Source organism: Aspergillus mulundensis (assembly GCF_003369625.1).
Source record: "Aspergillus mulundensis strain DSM 5745 chromosome Unknown scaffold_6, whole genome shotgun sequence".
Taxonomy (NCBI): domain Eukaryota; kingdom Fungi; phylum Ascomycota; class Eurotiomycetes; order Eurotiales; family Aspergillaceae; genus Aspergillus; species Aspergillus mulundensis.
In genome coordinates this window covers 431,384-448,356 of record NW_020797894.1, presented here as the reverse complement: position 1 = coordinate 448,356, position 16,973 = coordinate 431,384, and the positions used below count along the sequence as shown (strand labels likewise).

The 16,973-nt window shown below is 52.5% G+C and overlaps 8 protein-coding genes across 8 annotated transcripts; 6 read left to right on the top strand and 2 right to left on the bottom strand.

Moving 5' to 3' along the window:
• Nucleotides 1-704: 704 nt before the first annotated feature.
• On the bottom strand, nt 705-2,774 carry DSM5745_06374 (uncharacterized protein; the record flags this gene model as incomplete). The annotated part of the gene is made up of 1 exon (XM_026748390.1): nt 705-2,774. The coding sequence occupies one exon, from the start codon at nt 2,772-2,774 to the stop codon at nt 705-707; it is 2,070 nt and encodes a 689-aa protein (XP_026602694.1).
• A 1,533-nt stretch (nt 2,775-4,307) lies between these two features.
• clf1 (putative cell cycle control protein (Cwf4)) lies at nt 4,308-6,381 on the bottom strand (the record flags this gene model as incomplete). The annotated part of the gene is made up of 2 exons (XM_026748389.1): nt 4,308-4,547; nt 4,603-6,381. 2 exons carry the CDS (start codon nt 6,379-6,381, stop codon nt 4,308-4,310), a joined length of 2,019 nt encoding a protein of 672 aa, XP_026602693.1.
• A 235-nt stretch (nt 6,382-6,616) lies between these two features.
• DSM5745_06372 (U4/U6-U5 snRNP complex subunit PRP31) lies at nt 6,617-8,182 on the top strand (the record flags this gene model as incomplete). Its single annotated transcript, XM_026748388.1, has 1 exon — nt 6,617-8,182. One exon carries the CDS (start codon nt 6,617-6,619, stop codon nt 8,180-8,182), a length of 1,566 nt encoding a protein of 521 aa, XP_026602692.1.
• Nucleotides 8,183-8,816: 634 nt separating this feature from the next.
• On the top strand, nt 8,817-9,621 carry DSM5745_06371 (uncharacterized protein; the record flags this gene model as incomplete). Its single annotated transcript, XM_026748387.1, has 2 exons — nt 8,817-9,396; nt 9,455-9,621. 2 exons carry the CDS (start codon nt 8,817-8,819, stop codon nt 9,619-9,621), a joined length of 747 nt encoding a protein of 248 aa, XP_026602691.1.
• A 490-nt stretch (nt 9,622-10,111) lies between these two features.
• Nucleotides 10,112-11,176, top strand: DSM5745_06370 (uncharacterized protein; the record flags this gene model as incomplete). The annotated part of the gene is made up of 3 exons (XM_026748386.1): nt 10,112-10,739; nt 10,805-11,019; nt 11,075-11,176. 3 exons carry the CDS (start codon nt 10,112-10,114, stop codon nt 11,174-11,176), a joined length of 945 nt encoding a protein of 314 aa, XP_026602690.1.
• Nucleotides 11,177-12,434: 1,258 nt separating this feature from the next.
• On the top strand, nt 12,435-14,027 carry DSM5745_06369 (adenosylhomocysteinase; the record flags this gene model as incomplete). Its single annotated transcript, XM_026748385.1, has 6 exons — nt 12,435-12,473; nt 12,528-12,660; nt 12,711-12,837; nt 12,883-13,484; nt 13,531-13,966; nt 14,015-14,027. The coding sequence occupies 6 exons, from the start codon at nt 12,435-12,437 to the stop codon at nt 14,025-14,027; spliced, it is 1,350 nt and encodes a 449-aa protein (XP_026602689.1).
• A 587-nt stretch (nt 14,028-14,614) lies between these two features.
• DSM5745_06368 (SDR family NAD(P)-dependent oxidoreductase) lies at nt 14,615-15,558 on the top strand (the record flags this gene model as incomplete). Its single annotated transcript, XM_026748384.1, has 2 exons — nt 14,615-14,666; nt 14,720-15,558. 2 exons carry the CDS (start codon nt 14,615-14,617, stop codon nt 15,556-15,558), a joined length of 891 nt encoding a protein of 296 aa, XP_026602688.1.
• A 261-nt stretch (nt 15,559-15,819) lies between these two features.
• On the top strand, nt 15,820-16,522 carry DSM5745_06367 (uncharacterized protein; the record flags this gene model as incomplete). Its single annotated transcript, XM_026748383.1, has 2 exons — nt 15,820-16,091; nt 16,144-16,522. 2 exons carry the CDS (start codon nt 15,820-15,822, stop codon nt 16,520-16,522), a joined length of 651 nt encoding a protein of 216 aa, XP_026602687.1.
• Nucleotides 16,523-16,973: the final 451 nt, after the last annotated feature.

Below are 16,973 nucleotides of genomic sequence, written 5' to 3'. Positions count from 1 at the left end.
GAGCATTGATCTGAGATGCCAGCCGTCGCATGGTACCAGTGAGCCTGACAGAAGAGAGCGGGCGAAAGTACAAAAGTGAACTGGATGGTTACGCGATTGCAGTGCTGTTTATTCCTCCGGACTTCGTATCAAAATACAAATCTACGGCCATGGTAAATAAAAATAAGATGAGAAATGCGATAATTCCATTCAGCCATGCAATCAAGCACGGGACACCATACCGAGCCGGCAAGCAGCCATAAGAGATCAAAAACCCAACATTACACCACATACAACCCATGTAAGATGTAATCTATGTACAATGCCATGTACTGCAACAGAACCAACACAAACACACCATGTGGATATCAAGAAAAGCATGCCAGGCTATATTAAGTCGAGGGAGGGACAAAAAAACACGAGATGTAGAAAAGATGAGAACTCGCTGAGAGCGGAAGTGTACAAATCGAATCAGATCAAATCAGATCAAGCACAGCGCCGCGCTGATAAGATAAGGATAGGATTGCAACGATGAGAGGGCGTGCCAACGCTTGCGCTATCCGGGTGGGGCGTTTTGATGAGGGATGGTAAGGATCGAGGTGATGAGAATTGAGGGAGTGTGTTGTTGCATTGAGCTTGACATATATTAAGGAACGGCAAGATCTCCGACCATTGTTCATTGTTAGAAGTCGGACAGAGATAGTGATACTGATGGTTGAACCAGATTATCGGTCGGCATTGAGGTTCAGCCAGCTCATATCCGAGTTGACGTTGTTCCTCGGCAGCGGCTGGCCATCCGGAATTAGGATGCTCGATCCTCGCGTGTTCGTGCGATGTGAGTCTTGCCCTCTGTAGTCTACTGACGGCGCCAAAGTGGACGGTGCCACTGAGAGAGCGTCCCGCGTGCTGCCTGGGTTGTAGAAGCTCCTGCTGTAAGTGCTGCTTGGGGGACGGCCGAGCCAGCTTTGTTCGCGCGCGCCGTGATAATCCCCGTCGTCTGAGTTGAAGCTCGCAGAACTAGCGCTGGAGATGCGTGCTGACTGACTCTCGGGGATTACGATCTGACGGCCGATTTCGGTCGTGGGACTACCGCTGTTGACTCGTCCTAGCGGGGTCGGCTCCTGTAGGAAACTCGTCTGCAGAGGCGGGAGGGCGTTGTTGGCTCCCGGCCATATTGTAGCTTTGGAGCCGCGCGTTGAGTCGTATGGAGACTGAACGCCAACCAGGGTCGGCGTACTCAAGGTCGGTGTGCTCAAGGTCGGTGTGTTGTTGCCCTGGAAGTACTTGCCCCAGCCTTCATCAGTCGTGCGACGCACCGGCGATTGACCAGCTTCGATGGCCTTATCATCTAGACTGTAGACACTATCACCACTGGACTGGATATTGTTGAGCGGGCTAGGCTTTGCGGGTTGGGTGTTCTGCAAGTATTGCGGTAGGGAGCCAGCGGACCGAGGAGATTTTTCATCACCCAGGTTTCCTGAGAAGATTGCTAGCGAATCCACGGAAGCAGCTGCTTTCGGGGCTGGACTTTCCGCCATAGGGTAAGCTGAGCGGGCCAGAGGTTCTACGCCCTGGTCCTGGAAGCTTAGCCGGTCCTTGTCCATACCACCCGCCTGGCGCGCCTTCTCCTTCTTCCTCTTGATATAGAACAATATGAGAACCAGAATGACGGCAACGCCCATGAGACTCCCCAGAACTGCACCAAGGATTGTACCAACGTCAGCACCCGAGTCGTCGCTTGACGAGTCGGAGCCACTCGTTGCAGATGCCTCTGTCGAAGTGGCCGTGGGTGATGACGTTGTGGTTGTTGTTGATCCAAGAATCTCTTGTTCAGACTTGTCACCGTAGAATAGCTTGGTCGTATTGACCCAGTCGTTCGAGGTTTGGTTAAAGATGGACAGAGTGTCGGTACCACTGCCGCCAGAAATTACTACCAACGGGCTGTCCAGACCACCCTGAGCAAACGAGTAACTTGTTTGGCTTACAGTAGGTGCCAAGCTATCATCATAGTTCGAGCTATCGTCTCTTTTCCGCTTCCTGGAGGATTGAGCCGATGATGGTACTAAGCTCTTTGAGGTATTCGAAACCTCGACTGGTGATTGGTTCAGGTCGAAAGTCCGCAAGATTCTGCTACCATCCGAGTCTTGGAAAAGGGCGGCCTTCACCCCAGTAGGAAAAGTCATGTTCAAGGAGTCGTACCCATCATTGTGCCAGTGCTCAGTCGAGTTCCAGAAATGCGGCTGCTCTGGTTCATCTTTACCTCCAAACAACACAGCCGTATCATCGCTCCAGGTCAAAAGTGGTGGTGAAACTGCAGGCGTCGCATATCCAGTACCAGAGTCAAGTCTGTATGTCGGTTTCACAAGCACATTGAAATTTTCGGAAGACGGCTGAGATCCATCAGTGGTGCTGCCGCCATATGTCAAGATAGTTGAGATGGATTTCAGATACACAGCGCTGTGACCTGTCCGGTTAGAGAGCAGCGCGTTTTGCACAGTAATCGCTTTCCATGTCTTATCCTCAAGCGAGTACCGCTGGATTCCTGGCAGATCTGACTTTGATGAGGTTCCACCAACCACGTAGAGAGCCGTTTTGTTTTCGTTGCCATCAACACCACCCATAACACATACGGCATCCGAGACTAGCTCGGCGCCGTCCGTGTTCAGTTCAGACCATGTTGCATTTCGTTCGAGCGGAATTGAGGCGAATCCATTGGTTGAAAGTGTGTAGAGAGTGTTGTCGTGAATCACGGAGCAGTGGCCCTCCAACTTGGTCGGGGGCTTAGGCGCAAGCATGATGGTCGACAGTAGCGAGAGTCAATCGAGTCTTCGTGTATACCAGCCGAAGTTGGGATCTGGTGGGTAACCAGCCACCCGAAAATGAATGCGGTCGGGCAAGGGTTGAACTAAAGCGAATGGAAGGGTGACTGCCAGAGTCCTATCTCATGGTACCGAGCCGAGGGGTCCAAGGCCGTGGGTTACGAAGCTTTACAGAACAGAGCGAAGGTCGGCTGGGAATCGAATTCAACCAGGCAGGAAAGATCGACGAGGCGAGAGCCCAAGCAGGAGCGAAGGAGCGGAAGAAAAGAAGGGCGAGCGACCTGGTGGCTGTCAATCGGGGAATTTTCAGGGGCTGGAATAGTTCATAGGGCGACCGGTCCAATGCGATGCGTGCACGATGTCAAACCGGCAGGGGGAAGAAGAAACGAGAGACGCGAGACCGCGAGGGTCGAAAGGGCAAAAAAACGAAGGAGAGAAAAGATTGACTCTGGAGAGGAGAGGAAGAGAGGAACTTGGAAGGGCCGAGTCAGGGGAGACAGAGTGAGACTCTGAGTGCAAGCGCAGGTGCAGATTGAGTGAGAGCGATTAATTAATTTGGATTTGGGGATAGGCTGGCAGTGAAACAACGGCCCCAGGTAGGACCACAACAGAATCTCTCACCTTGCTAACTGGCAATAATTAATTAATAACGTCCACGATCTCGATGAGATTTTCGAGGAGAATAAAATAGAAGAATCGCAAATTCGAGAAACGAGAGCTGAAGTCAGAAGAGCGCCCGTCACGGATACACTGCCCAACCATGTAGATCGGAGGGTTCGGAGCGAAAGACAACAACACAGCTACTAGTGAGGCCGTGAGACTTGAGGCGGCAATATCGATCAATATCAACCGACGTCAGCAGACGGGTTGATATCAAGCCTGTCTGAGCCAGCAATCCTTACAGGAGCAGATGTAAGGGCGCCAGGGACTTTCAGGGGCAACTGGGCGATCCATGGTTGGCCTCTGCCCGTCCCATGATTTCCTGAAATTCCTACGAGATTCTAGCAAGGATCGCTCATACGTCACAGCTGGGAGATGCCAATTTCTGAGCAGAGAGTTTTCTCGTGAAACTTTTGAAGATATACAGAACTGCCCAGTAAGCAGCTGGAAGCCGGGCTGAAGTCGCCGTTGAGCGGCCCTTTGTTCCTGCAGCTGGTGGCCACTCAGACCTGCAGCGCCGAGTCGCGCTGATCGGCGGGCTGACTCCAGCTCACGAGGCATCCTGCTTGCATCCTCATTGGCTGGTGCCGTTGGTCTCTCAGGCACTCTTGACGCGTGAATGGCGTGCCGCGTGATGAGATGCCCGGGAGTGGCGTGATACTATTTCTTATAAGTCATAACCGGGTCCGAATGTACCTTAAATGTGGGGTTTGATACATCAACCGTTGACCATGACGGAGACTCAAGAGTCAAGTGTAATTGTATGGAGTACTGTGTGCGGCGTGCCGGAGGCAGTATGTATTAGATGACCTATCATGACAATATACCCTGTATGTACTACCACCTGCATCACTGCCCACCTGCCGACTCCTGCTTCCATTGGTGCGCCATCCGCAACAGCTTCGAGAGGTTCGCTGCCGACTGGTCGTCCGCTGGGAACACATAATCCATGTACTCCTCGTACCGGTCGTCCTCCAGCCTGCGCCGCTTCTTGACCCGCCGGGGCATCTGTTTCTCGATCTTGTCGATATCCTCTGGCGAGCCATGCGTATGTTCGAAGGATCGCCACGCGTTGAGCAATTCCACTCGCTGCACATATGTTAGCACCGCAGCCCCATAAATAAATACTAGGACGATGACTTACGTCTTCCTTGAGCTCTTTCTCTTTGAACACCTTGTGTGCACGCTCAAAGACAGCCCGGGCTCGTCGCTTGGCCTCGTCGCTGATCGGTCGCTCTTCTTCGTCCTCTTCTTCTTCCTCGTCCGGCACATTGATCTCAAACCGTGCGTAGTTGATCCAGACCTTGACGTGGTCTGTCTTCTGCAGAAGGCGCTCGTACAGATCCCGCTCACGCTCGTATTCGCCTTCGTAATCCTCAAAGTCGATGTAAGATTTCCAGACAAGCTCGGGCATATCCAAGGTTGGCTGTTCGATTCCAAGCTCGTATATGGCTCGCGCACGGTCGGCATCGTCCAAGCCCCGCTCCAGTTCCGCATACTGAATCCAAGATTGGCCATTAGACGGATTCCACTCAATCTGCTTCTCGTACAGCGTCCGGCACCGTACGAACTCGAATAGTTGACGCTCCAGGTCGATGTAACCACGGAAAAGTTTGTCCTTAGGACACATACCAAGCGCCTGGCCCAGCGTCTTACGCGCCGCTTGAAGGTTCATCTGCCGTACCTCAAATTGCGCCTTCATGAGCCAAATCTTGGCAAATGTGAACTTCTTATGAGGGATTAGTTTCAAACATTCGGCGTAGACCTGACGAGCACGGTCGATATCCTTGGCCTCCATCTCCTCCCAGAGGGCATAGAAGATCCAAAGGTAAATATAACGCCTCCAGTGTCGCTTCTCCTGGGAAGGAGGAATTTGCGCAATCGCCCGTTCGTAGACATCCCGCACTCGCTCGGGGTCCCCGGAAGTCTCTTCCAGGCGCGCAAAGTCGAACCAAACATCATAGTTGCGCAGGTTTTCCTTCAGTTGCTCCTCATAATGAACTCTGCGCTTTGTAAGAATGACATTCTCCACGCCGTCGCGATCACCAAACTGTTTTTCAAACGTAGTGTACGACTTGTGAAGAGTGACCGATTTTGAACGGGGCAACCGGTCTAGAGCATACTTGTAGATGGCTCTAGCGCGCTCATACTCCTTGAGCTTCGTTTCAAACTTGGCGTATGCGATGAACAGCTTCTCGTCCATGAAATCCTCGCCCAGCGTCTCCACCGCAACCCCATACACCTCTCTCACTAAGTCGCTGGTACCGTTCTCCTCCTCAAATCGAGCCCATTTAATCCAGTTCCTGGGCTCGGGATGCACGATCGTAAACCGCTGGAAGATCACCCGCGCTCTCTCAAACTCATTGTATCTCTTCTCCATCTTAATATACGCACTCCACGCACCTTCCTCTGGCTCCCATGACATCCATCGCTCAAATACCTGCCGCGTGCCAGGGATATTGCCCAGAGTCTCTTCCATGTAGACATATTTGTACCAGAGCTTATCCACCCGCGGCAAGATCGTGACGGCGCGGTCAAGCAAGTTCCTCGCATGATTGATGTTTCGGTTTCGCATCTCCGATTCAATATACCGGATCCATAGCGGCACAGAGGTTGAGCTGACATCCAGCGCTCGTTCGAAGATCGATCGTGCCCGGCGGAATTCCTTCTGTTCCAGCTCCCAAGCGGCGTACCGCATCCAGTTGTTCATGTTAATTCTGTTGCGCCGCACATAGTCCTCGAATTCCTTTCTCTTGCGACCCTGGTATTCGTGTAGTTCTTCCAGATCCGCAAACCGTTGCGTCGGCGCCTGTAGTGAGGGCTCCTGCCGGTCAACAGCCTCACGGAGCAGCTGCTCCGCTGAGATCTGGACGGGCGCAGGAGCCTTGTTCTTGACCCTTGGGGGTCCCCGCGATGCCTCCATGTTTATGGGACTCAATTCGAAAGAGGTGTGGATGAATGAAAAGGTCACGGTTGTATGTCCTGACTGCCCGAAAACGCAGAAGCTGCGCGAGTGACTCCTCCCGCCAACCGTAGGTACTAGCTTCGCTGACTCAGCGGCTCCTTTGCGGCGGCATTTTACATGATGAAATTCCAACCTTCGTCAAACGGCAGACTAGAGCAAGCCGAGATAACTGCTTAGCTGCAGACTCTACATCATGTCCAACGCAGAGGAGCTTCTGAGAGATTTCGAAGATGACGACGACTTCGAGGACGCTGACGGCGCGGAGGCTATCGAAGACGACCGAGACGAGGAGCTGCTGCTACAAGAGCCCGCCAAAGCAGTTACGAACGAGTTCGAAGTTGCTCTATCGACTGCAGACGAACTAACACGACTACATAAATCGCTGCGCGATCATTACTCTGTCAGATTCCCGGAACTTGAAACCCTCGTGACAAACTCTATCGACTATGCAAAAACCGTCGCGATTCTCAAAAATGGACCGCTCAAGGACATCAAGGCCCTGTCGACCTCGGCAGACAACATGGTTGGAGTACCTCTGAAATCCATTCTAGATGGCCCAACTCTGATGGTCGTTGCGGTAGAAGGCACAACAACCCGAGGACGCGAGATGACGGAGGCAGAGCTCAAGGTCGTGCTGGACACTTGCGAGAGGATTCTGAAGCTAGACCGCGAGCGGACCGCTCTCACACAGAGCATTCAGGCCAATATGAGCCAGATCGCCCCTAATCTGGCAGCGCTGGTTGGTCCAGAAACCGCGGCCCAATTCCTCAACCAGACGGGAGGACTGCGAGAGCTTGCTAAGATCCCTGCATGCAACTTGGGCGCCCAGGGTTCGAAGAGGAAAGAGGGTCTGGGATTCGCTACAAACACTAGTATCAGGTCGCAAGGGTTCCTTTATAACTCGGAGCTCATCCAAGACATCCCCAACGACCTAAAGCGACAGGCCATCCGCATTGTCTCGGCGAAGATGGTACTTGCTACGCGTGCCGACGTCTCAAAATACAGCCCCGACGGCTCCTTGGGAGAGGAACTCAAGCAGCAATGCTACCAACGGTTGGAGAAACTAACCGAGCCTGCTCCCAACTCCGGCACCAAAGCCCTTCCCGCTCCAGATGACAAGCCTTCGAGAAAACGAGGTGGTAGAAGAGCGCGAAAGGCCAAGGAAGCTGTCGCAATGACTGAACTTCGCAAGGCGCAGAACCGCGTTGCCTTTGGCAAGGAGGAAGCTGAAGTTGGCTTTGGCGCCGGAGAAGGAACCGTTGGACTGGGCATGATGGGCCAGCAAAACGACGGGCGCATCCGCGCAACCCAGATAGATCAGAGAACAAGGGCAAAGCTGAGCAAATCCAACAAGGGCTGGGGTGCAGCAACCCCGGCCAGCGGAACTGCTTCGTCGCTGCGCACATTTGGGCAGGGTCCGAGCGGTACGGCGAGCGTGCTACAAGCCAGGGGTCTCCGGTCATCAGGCATTGGTACTTCGTTTGGCGGTGCAGCTGGTACAGCCAGTACTATCGCTTTCACTCCCGTGCAGGGACTCGAGCTGGTCGACCCCAAGGTGCAAGCCGAGCTCAGCCGCAAGCGCAAGGCGGAGGAAGACCGATGGTTCAAGTCAGGCACTTTCACCCAAGTGGGTGGACAGAGCGGCCCCAAAAATTCGTCGGAAACAACCAACGGAGGATTCAAAGTCCCTGCGCTGCCTACGAAACGAGTCGACACCGGCGCCGGCAAAATGGGTCCGCCGCCGCCTCCTTCACAGTAAGATCTCTGAAGGCTTTTCCCATTGTCCTTGATGTTTGAGCATTACACGGCGTTTAGAGAATGAGGGTTCCGGAGCATGATACCATCGCTAATGCATGATAACTTAAATCAAATATTCTTCAAGTTATAGTCCACACTAAATAGTCTAGAGTAGTTCGATAGCGGTAGTTTCTCCGCAAACATTTCCCCAGGGGGCGAAACTCTTCTCCAAATCATCACAAATCCGAACTCCCGAACCCTGTCAGACGCCAGAAGTATATTAACGCACTGGGCAGCAATAAGGTACCTGGTGTCCTATATCTCCTGAAGGTATTTATCCGAATGTTAGACAATAACCACTCATGCTTATGGAACCGGCTGCGCGACAATGGTGCTCTTTCCAAGGGAGATCTCGTCATCGCATTGCGTGCTTCGGGTGGAATCTTTGTTGTTTGGAACCCTCAGATTTTTGAGTCACTCTTTCAGTTGGGCTTGGGTATAAAATCGCCATTGATGATTTTGTCGCATTCTTTCTTTTCCTTCGCTTAACATCTTTTGTCCTCGAGTTTTTTGCGTGCATTGAGCGGAGCGTGCAGTTTTGTCATTCCTTCAGATGGCAAGCCGATAGAACGCTCTTCCATGAATATAAGCATAGAATGGCCGCTGCCTCTATAACTACGGCCGTGCCGGTGGCTACAGACAGCGCATCAGCCTTGCCTCAGTTGGACGCTATACCGGTACCACCAACATTATCCAGGGCCTTAGGGGTATCGACAGGGATATACCCCGAGTCCGAGTCGCAGCCTGCGCCTACCTCAGACTTAATAGAAGACGAATCGAGCAAAAGCGACTCGAGATATCTCATAACATCGCCCTATACTACGCCGGAGCACCTCCTGGACCTCTCAACTCTCGACACACCGAATCGCCTCCTCGCGCAAGCCCTAACAACACTCACCCCCACGCGCGCAGACTACGCCACAGCGCCATACGCCGAGTCCTTCAACTGGTCATCCGTCTCAGCAACACTTCACGATCTTGCCGCGAAAGAAGGCTACTCGTGGAAGCGGCAGAGTTTCTATGTCGTTGTGTTCAGGTCAACACTGCAAACAGATATCGATGGGGAGCGCCTGCACTTGCTGGATGAACGATCGCATGCAGAGGCTGTGACTAGTGGTGGCTTGCTGAGGTATTGGTTTGGAGTTAAGAATGAGAAGAGGGAGAATCTTGCTACTTGTATGTTTGCACTCATGCTCTTTTTCTGTGGTGAGCTGTGCTAATGGGTCATGGTCAGGTGTATGGAGAAGTCGCGAAGATGCAAGAGCAGGCGGGACTGGGCCCTGGCATGCAAAGGCGCGCGGGGCTGCCAGGGTAATGTATGAGCAGATTGTGTTCACAACGCTCGAGCTTGTTGTTGGCGAGGAGGTTGGGGAGTGGGAGTTTCGAGAGTGGAAGCATTAGATATGTGGGATGATGGCATGGAGTATTCAGATGATGGCGTTCTGGTCACGATCGACATTTGTGATTAAGCGAGTATACATACGCATACTACTTTAGAAGGAATATTTCCTATAATAGAGCAATACAAGAATGGAAATTTTCCCTTTTCGGACATACCAAATAGGCCATAGCCTGAACCAGCATCTTTCCCCGCATCGAGCATGATTCTGGAATCTTTCCACGAAGGGTGGTGGGTAAAATCATCCACTCATAGTGGGTGCTTAACGATACATCTCCCAATAACGAACCTGATGAATCAAATGACTGGGTCCAACGCAGAACTTGGGAGTTGGAGAAGAGGCGGGGTAGCTTAGGCTAGCTGCAGCAAAGCATGGTCGGGGTATCTATACACGAGCAGAACTATTTAACCAGCCAACTGCACAGCCATGTCCAGGTATGCTGTCTTCCAATCTAACACCTTTCTTCCTGTTCTCTCTATATCAAACTCACCATGCCAGGCGTCCTGACTGAAACCCTCGCCGTCAACGACGGCCCCCTCACCTCCGAGAACGCCGCCCTCCTCCGCCCTTCAGACCCGTCCCTCCCCATCGAAGAGCTCCGCGCCCGCTACAACGCCGATGGATACCTCTTCCTCAAGGGCCTGCTCCCTCGGGACGACGTCCTCGAGACCCGCCGCCAATACTTCTCGTACCTCTCGCCCACAGGCGTCCTAAAAGAAGGCACTGACCCGGTCGAGGGCATCTTCAATCCGACAAAGGACCCAGAGCACTACCCAGGTATTGGCGCGGGCGCGGTAGGTGGCAACGGACGGCCTGGCGGCGAGAACGCAGATACGTTCGTGGACCGCGCGATAGAGGCGCACTATAAGGATTGGTATGTTGAGAAGCTGTGCCATCATCCGGCGCTGTATGACTTCGTTGCAAAGTTCAGTGGGTGGGGGAAGGATACGTTGACGTTCCAGCGTACATTGCTGCGGAACAATACGCCTGGCACCAAACCCATTGGGGTTCATTATGACCAGATTTTTCTGAGGTATGGTGAGCCGACGAGTTTGACGGCTTGGGTGCCCATCGGGGATGTTAAGGTCAATGGGGGTGGGCTGATTTATCTTGAGGATGGTATGCTTTGCTAACCCTAACTTCTTGTTCTCGTTCAAGCGCAGGGTGCTAATGATACGGTTTAGGCGACTCCGTCGGTCTCAAGATCGAAGAAGAATTTACCACGAAAGCCAAGAATGCCGGCTTGACAGAGGAGGAAGCTCGCTCGGCGTTCAACTCGAATATGATGGCCACAGGGCTGCTATCCGAATTCCCAGCCGAGTTTGCGAAGCAGCATAATCGGCGCTGGCTGGTATCTGCCTACGAAGCAGGGGATGTTGTCCTACACAAGCCTCATGCGGTATGATTCCGAGTAATTTGTTGCTCATAGGACTTGATTGACTGATATTATATAGATCCACGCCTCGACTATCAACAAGGACCCTGCGGGTGTCATCCGCTTGGCTACGGATTTGCGGTTCTGTGACTCGTCCAAGCCTTATGATAAGGTATGCTAACCATGTTCTTGGAATAATTCGATTCTGATGATCCGCAGAGATGGATGAACCCGTATCGCTTTGGGGATGGTGTCTAAACGCCGAGATATATATAATAGCACGATCTCTATGTTCAGTAACTTCAAGAATTACTTTTGCATTAGTATGATTTTACAACCTTTACAAACTTGTTTTTTTAGTCATATATCAAAAGAAAAACTTCAGAAACAAACCTCGAGATGGCCATAACTATAAAGTTGTATCTTGTAAACTCCCCGGCAATGATCGGCTTTGATTATTTCGTCCTCCTGTTATTGTACATGAGCCTTTGTAATGCTCTAGCCACTACAAAGAGAAGAGAAATCTCTGGAAGATAAAGGCTTAGCAAGTCCGATAATGCTATGCTCGAGTCCGTCTGACATGCAGTAGGCTGTTGCAAACTCCGCAGCTCCAATGCGGGGAGCCGATGGGCTGCCCGGCGCTGATATAGAGCGAATAAGCCGATTGCTTTGGGTACTTACCGTCCGATGTCATTTGCTTGATTTGATCAGACATTTTCCGATGCTGGGCCGCTCAACAATCCGTGGTTCGTTTTTAAAAGGTCGTTCCCAAGGTGTGATAGCAGGGTACAGCATGCTGACAGGCCGGATGTGGGGCTGGATTGGCAGCATTGGAATAGGTACCCCGAATACGGCTGAACCGGAGTAACTTGACCGGAACTCCATCTTTTAGGGGTGCCAGGCACCTGCCGATGCTCTAGTTCCTGCCACCTTGTTCGTCGGGGCCGGAGGACCTGATTTGGTAGACTCACTCCGTAGAGCCATCTATGGCTTCTGCCCCAGCAACGTGCCAACGGCAAACCCACCTCAGCTGTCTACCGATACTATACTCCCATAGAAATATCTAATCTGCCACAACGCAGCCAATTGTGCTAATAATTTCAAAGAACAAATCGGAAAGCAATACAGCCATCAGTTTCTCCCGATAAACAGAAATAAAAAGGAAAATACCAACTGTAGATGGGGTTAAGGGCTGAGTAAGACTGACCGCCCCATTTTGGCCAGCCCCGCCGTAACAACTGAACTCCGACCCGCTGCCCCTCTTCTCTTCTCTGATCCTTTTCTTCTCCCTTTTCTTCCTTTCACACCTCTCTTTTCCTCCTCCCATCCACCCCATCCTTTCTTTTGTGAGTCCATTTGCAGATTCCTCAACTTGAGCTGCAATTGCTAACAAATCACTCCAGTTTTCCCCTCTCCCATATACCCTCACAAAATCAGCCATGGCTGCCCCCGCTCAGAAGTTCAAGGTCGCCGACATCGTACGTCTTTCAATCCAGGTTACTCAAGGCGGATATCAAGTCTAACATGAGCAGTCGTTGGCCGCCTTCGGTCGCCGCGAGATTGAGCTCGCTGAGATCGAGATGCCCGGTCTCATGGCTATCCGTGAGAAGTACGGTGCCGCTCAGCCTCTCAAGGGTGCCCGCATTGCTGGTTGTCTTCACATGAGTACGATAACATCCAACCAAGCGATTCTGAAACGATCTGACTTCTCCCAGCTATCCAGACTGCCGTCCTCATCGAGACCCTCACTGCTCTCGGTGCTGAGGTCACCTGGACTTCCTGCAACATCTTCTCCACCCAGGACCACGCCGCTGCCGCCATTGCCGCCGCCGGTGTCCCTGTGTACGTTTGACCCAATTCATTGGTCGACTAAGCTAATTTGTGTAGCTTCGCCTGGAAGGGTGAGACCGAGGAGGAGTACAACTGGTGCTTGGACCAGCAGCTCTCCGCTTTCAAGGATGGCCAGAAGCTCAACCTCATCCTCGACGACGGTGGTGACCTGACCTCCCTTGTCCACACCAAGTACCCCGAGCAGCTCCAGGGCTGCTACGGTCTCTCTGAGGAGACCACCACCGGTGTCCACCACCTTTACCGCATGCTCAAGGACGGCAAGCTCCTCGTCCCCGCCATCAACGTCAACGACTCCGTCACCAAGTCCAAGTTTGACAACCTGTACGGTTGCCGTGAGTCTCTCATCGACGGTATCAAGCGTGCTACCGATGTCATGATTGCCGGTAAGATCGGTGTCGTTGCCGGTTTCGGTGACGTCGGTAAGGGTTGCGCTCAGGCCCTCCACACCATGGGTGCTCGCGTTCTCGTCACTGAGATCGACCCTATCAACGCCCTCCAGGCTGCTGTCCAGGGTTACGAGGTCGTCACCATGGAGGAGGCTGCCGCTATTGGTCAGATCTTCGTCACCACCACCGGTTGCCGTGACATTCTCGTTGGCAAGCACTTCGAGGTTATGCGCAACGACGCCATCGTTTGCAGTAAGTTCTGTTCACATTCTCTTAAGAGATGTAGCTAACCATTCAGACATCGGTCACTTCGACATTGAGATTGACGTTGCCTGGCTCAAGGCCAACGCCAAGTCCGTCCAGAGCATCAAGCCCCAGGTCGACCGCTACCTGATGCCCAACGGTCGTCACATCATCCTCCTCGCTGAGGGCCGTCTCGTCAACCTTGGCTGTGCTACCGGCCACTCTTCCTTCGTCATGTCCTGCTCTTTCTCCAACCAGGTCCTTGCCCAGATTGCTCTGTTCAAGGCTGAGGACAAGGTTTTCGGCGAGAAGTACCCCGAGTTCGGTACCTCCGGCAAGAAGCCCGTCGGTGTCTACGTCCTCCCCAAGGTTCTCGACGAGCAGGTCGCCTACCTCCACCTTGCTCACGTCAACGCCAAGCTCTCCACCCTCACTCCTGTCCAGGCTGAGTACCTTGGTCTCGACTCCAAGGGTCCTTACAAGGCTGACCAGTATGTTTTCCTGCCATTATTTCACGAGACCTATACTAATTGTTGCAGCTACCGCTACTAAACATTTTCTTTTAATTTTCCGATACCCTGAGTAGACTTTTTTCAACATGATCACGATGTTACGACTAACATATGGGGTTCTTCATCAACATGGAGCTCAAAAGCATTGTCCTTCAACGGCATAAAAGTGGCATACACGGGGTTTCTGGGTAGTGTTTTGGGTTCAACGGCCGGTCTAGTGGAGTATTTGCATTCAACAGTGCCATAATTTCTACGGTAGATGGGGTCCCACATACAGTTTATATACCATATAATGAACAGTCGCATTGAATGATTGATGCATGATGCTTTTTCTAACTCTGTAGTTCCTTATCGCGGACAGTAGTCTCAGGAGTCAGGGTACTCGGATCAGGAGTCTCGCTCGATGTGAGCTAGCAAAGCTTGATCAAGGCCATTTAACCGTAACCCCGATGATAGAGCTCTGATTCGATCATGCGGGGGATCTCGAACGGGTAAATTCCCGATGGTGGGGGTTGGAGATAGTGGGACAGCCACGAAGTAACCGTGAGGACTATTTAACCGGCCCTTTTCCTCCACGGAGTACATGTCCTCATTCCTCAATCCCTGACAATCAATCACCGACTCACCATGGCTCGCCTATTGAAGGGAAAGTTCGGCATCGTCACCGGCGGCTCGCGGGGTAGGTCTACACTATACCCATCTAAAGACCCAACAACTAACCAAGAAACCAAGGCATCGGAGAGGCCATCGCCAAAAACCTCGCTAGCAAAGGCTGCTCACTCCTCCTGAACTTCACCTCCGAGTCCTCGCGCTCACGAACCGAAGAGCTCTGCAAGTCCCTCGCAAAAACGCACTCTATCCGCTGCGTCTCCGTGCAAGCCGACCTCTCCAAGCCCCAAGAGGCCGTGTCCGCAATCCTCAAGGCCGCATCTGAGCACTTCCCAAACACCACAATCGACATCCTCATCAACAACGCCGGCGTCTCCGCAGACCGAACCCTTAATGACGCCGAGAAGGGCCCCATCGACACAGACTACTTCAACTGGCAATATAACATCAACGTCCTTGCTCCGCTCCTCCTCACGCAAGCCGTCGCCCCGCACCTCCCAACCAACCGCACCGGCCGCATCGTGAACATCTCCTCCGTCTCCTCGAGCCTCGGCTTCATCGGGCAATCCGTGTACGGAGGCACAAAGGCCGCGCTGGAAGCCATGACACGGACATGGGCGCGCGAGCTTGCGGACCGCGCCACGGTTAATGCCGTGAACCCCGGCCCGGTCTCCGGCGACATGTACTTCAATACGGGCGAGGGCTTCTGGAAGCAGATTCAGGGGTTCCAGGATGGGACGCCGCTCAGCAAGCTTGTTGATAATGTGGATGAAGACCCTGTGCTCAAGGAGATTGGGTTGACTGACGAGCAAAAGCGGCTTGTTAGGGAGAAGATGGGCGGGCGGAGGCCCGCGTTTACGGAGGAGGTTGCGGGGGTTGTGGGGATGCTTTGTACTGCTGATGGCGGGTGGTGTACGGGGAGTGTGGTTTGTGCGAATGGGGGAATGAAGTTTACTGTTTAGATCCTGATCACTGCCTTCTCGTTTATAGACTTCAATAGACGAATCTTATATTTTATTAGACCTTGGGGACCTTGTAGACTTGTGCTGTATAGAGCTGTTGCACGTGAGAGAAATCCCGAACAGATAAACGTCATAGCGCAGCCGGCATCATGCCATTCTTTATTGTTCCCCATCTCCTTAATCTCTCCAGTAAAACTCCAATTGCTAGATTTCTACCCCGAGCTCTTTTCAAAGATCTAATCGTCTTTATAAAACAACATAATGCCTCCACGACCATTGAAACTATCAGCATCCGCTCTCCGGAGCACCAGACATCTCCGCACAGGAACCCAGCTCCGCTCCATCTCCGTCACAGCTCAAGCCATCGGCATCCAACGGCAAACGCCCAAGCTCAAATTCCCTACAGTGCTTGTTTCAAGCCCAGGCATTACGCCTCTAAGACAATTCTCTGCGACACCTCTCCAATCCTCACCTACAGCCTCACCATCCGCAAAAGACCAAGCGGATGCCATCGTCGAACAGCTACAAGACCTGTACGTCCATCACGGCCTAAATAAACCTCACCTTTACCTCGCACCAGCACAGGGCTAACAGTATACCGCCACCAAGATACGAAACCGCCAAGGACGAATTCGAGATCGCGACGGAATCCACCGACGACTCAACCATCTACGCCGCCTCAGACCGTGAGTCCGCGCGCGACGCGTTGAACGACCTCATTATCGCCTATGAGCTTTACACAGGCTCGACTCTCGGGACGGGCACGAAGGAAGGACAGGCGCCGCGAGAAGAACAAAGCGTAGCGGACGCGAACAAGAGGGAATCGGTGCTGGAGAATATTCTAGAGATCGATCCTAACGAGTTGACACAGGAGGCTCGGGATATGGTGAAGAAGAGGGTTGGGCAGAGGCTTAGAGAGTTGAAGAGTGCGGTTGAGGCGTTGGAGGCGAGGGCGCATGATTAGGTTCCTGGTTGAGGTCTCTCTTTTCTCTCTGATAGGGGGGTTCTTTAGATTCTCTGGGGATATTGAGAGTTAGGAAGTCAAACACTTGTTATTATCATATTGATTCTATCATGCGCATGGCCGGATGCTGCAATACGTGGTGTTCGGTGGGTTGAGTGGTCTACACTGTCTATAAGGGTGGACCCTTTGAGCTATTGGATACTGATACAATTGTCATCATCGAAGAGTATATACTTGTTTGTCTGCCCAGAAAGACTCAAGAAATGCTTACTGGATTTAGATGGCTTTTTTGAACCATGAGGTCGGACACGGATCTAAGCTGGACTTAGGGCACGGCGAGACCTACTCCAACGGACCGTGTTACAACCCTAAGGACAACAACTTGTTACGGTGTTTCTGTAACCAGAGCATGTCCAGAAAACCAAGCAGTGGCACCTACACCGGGCAACGA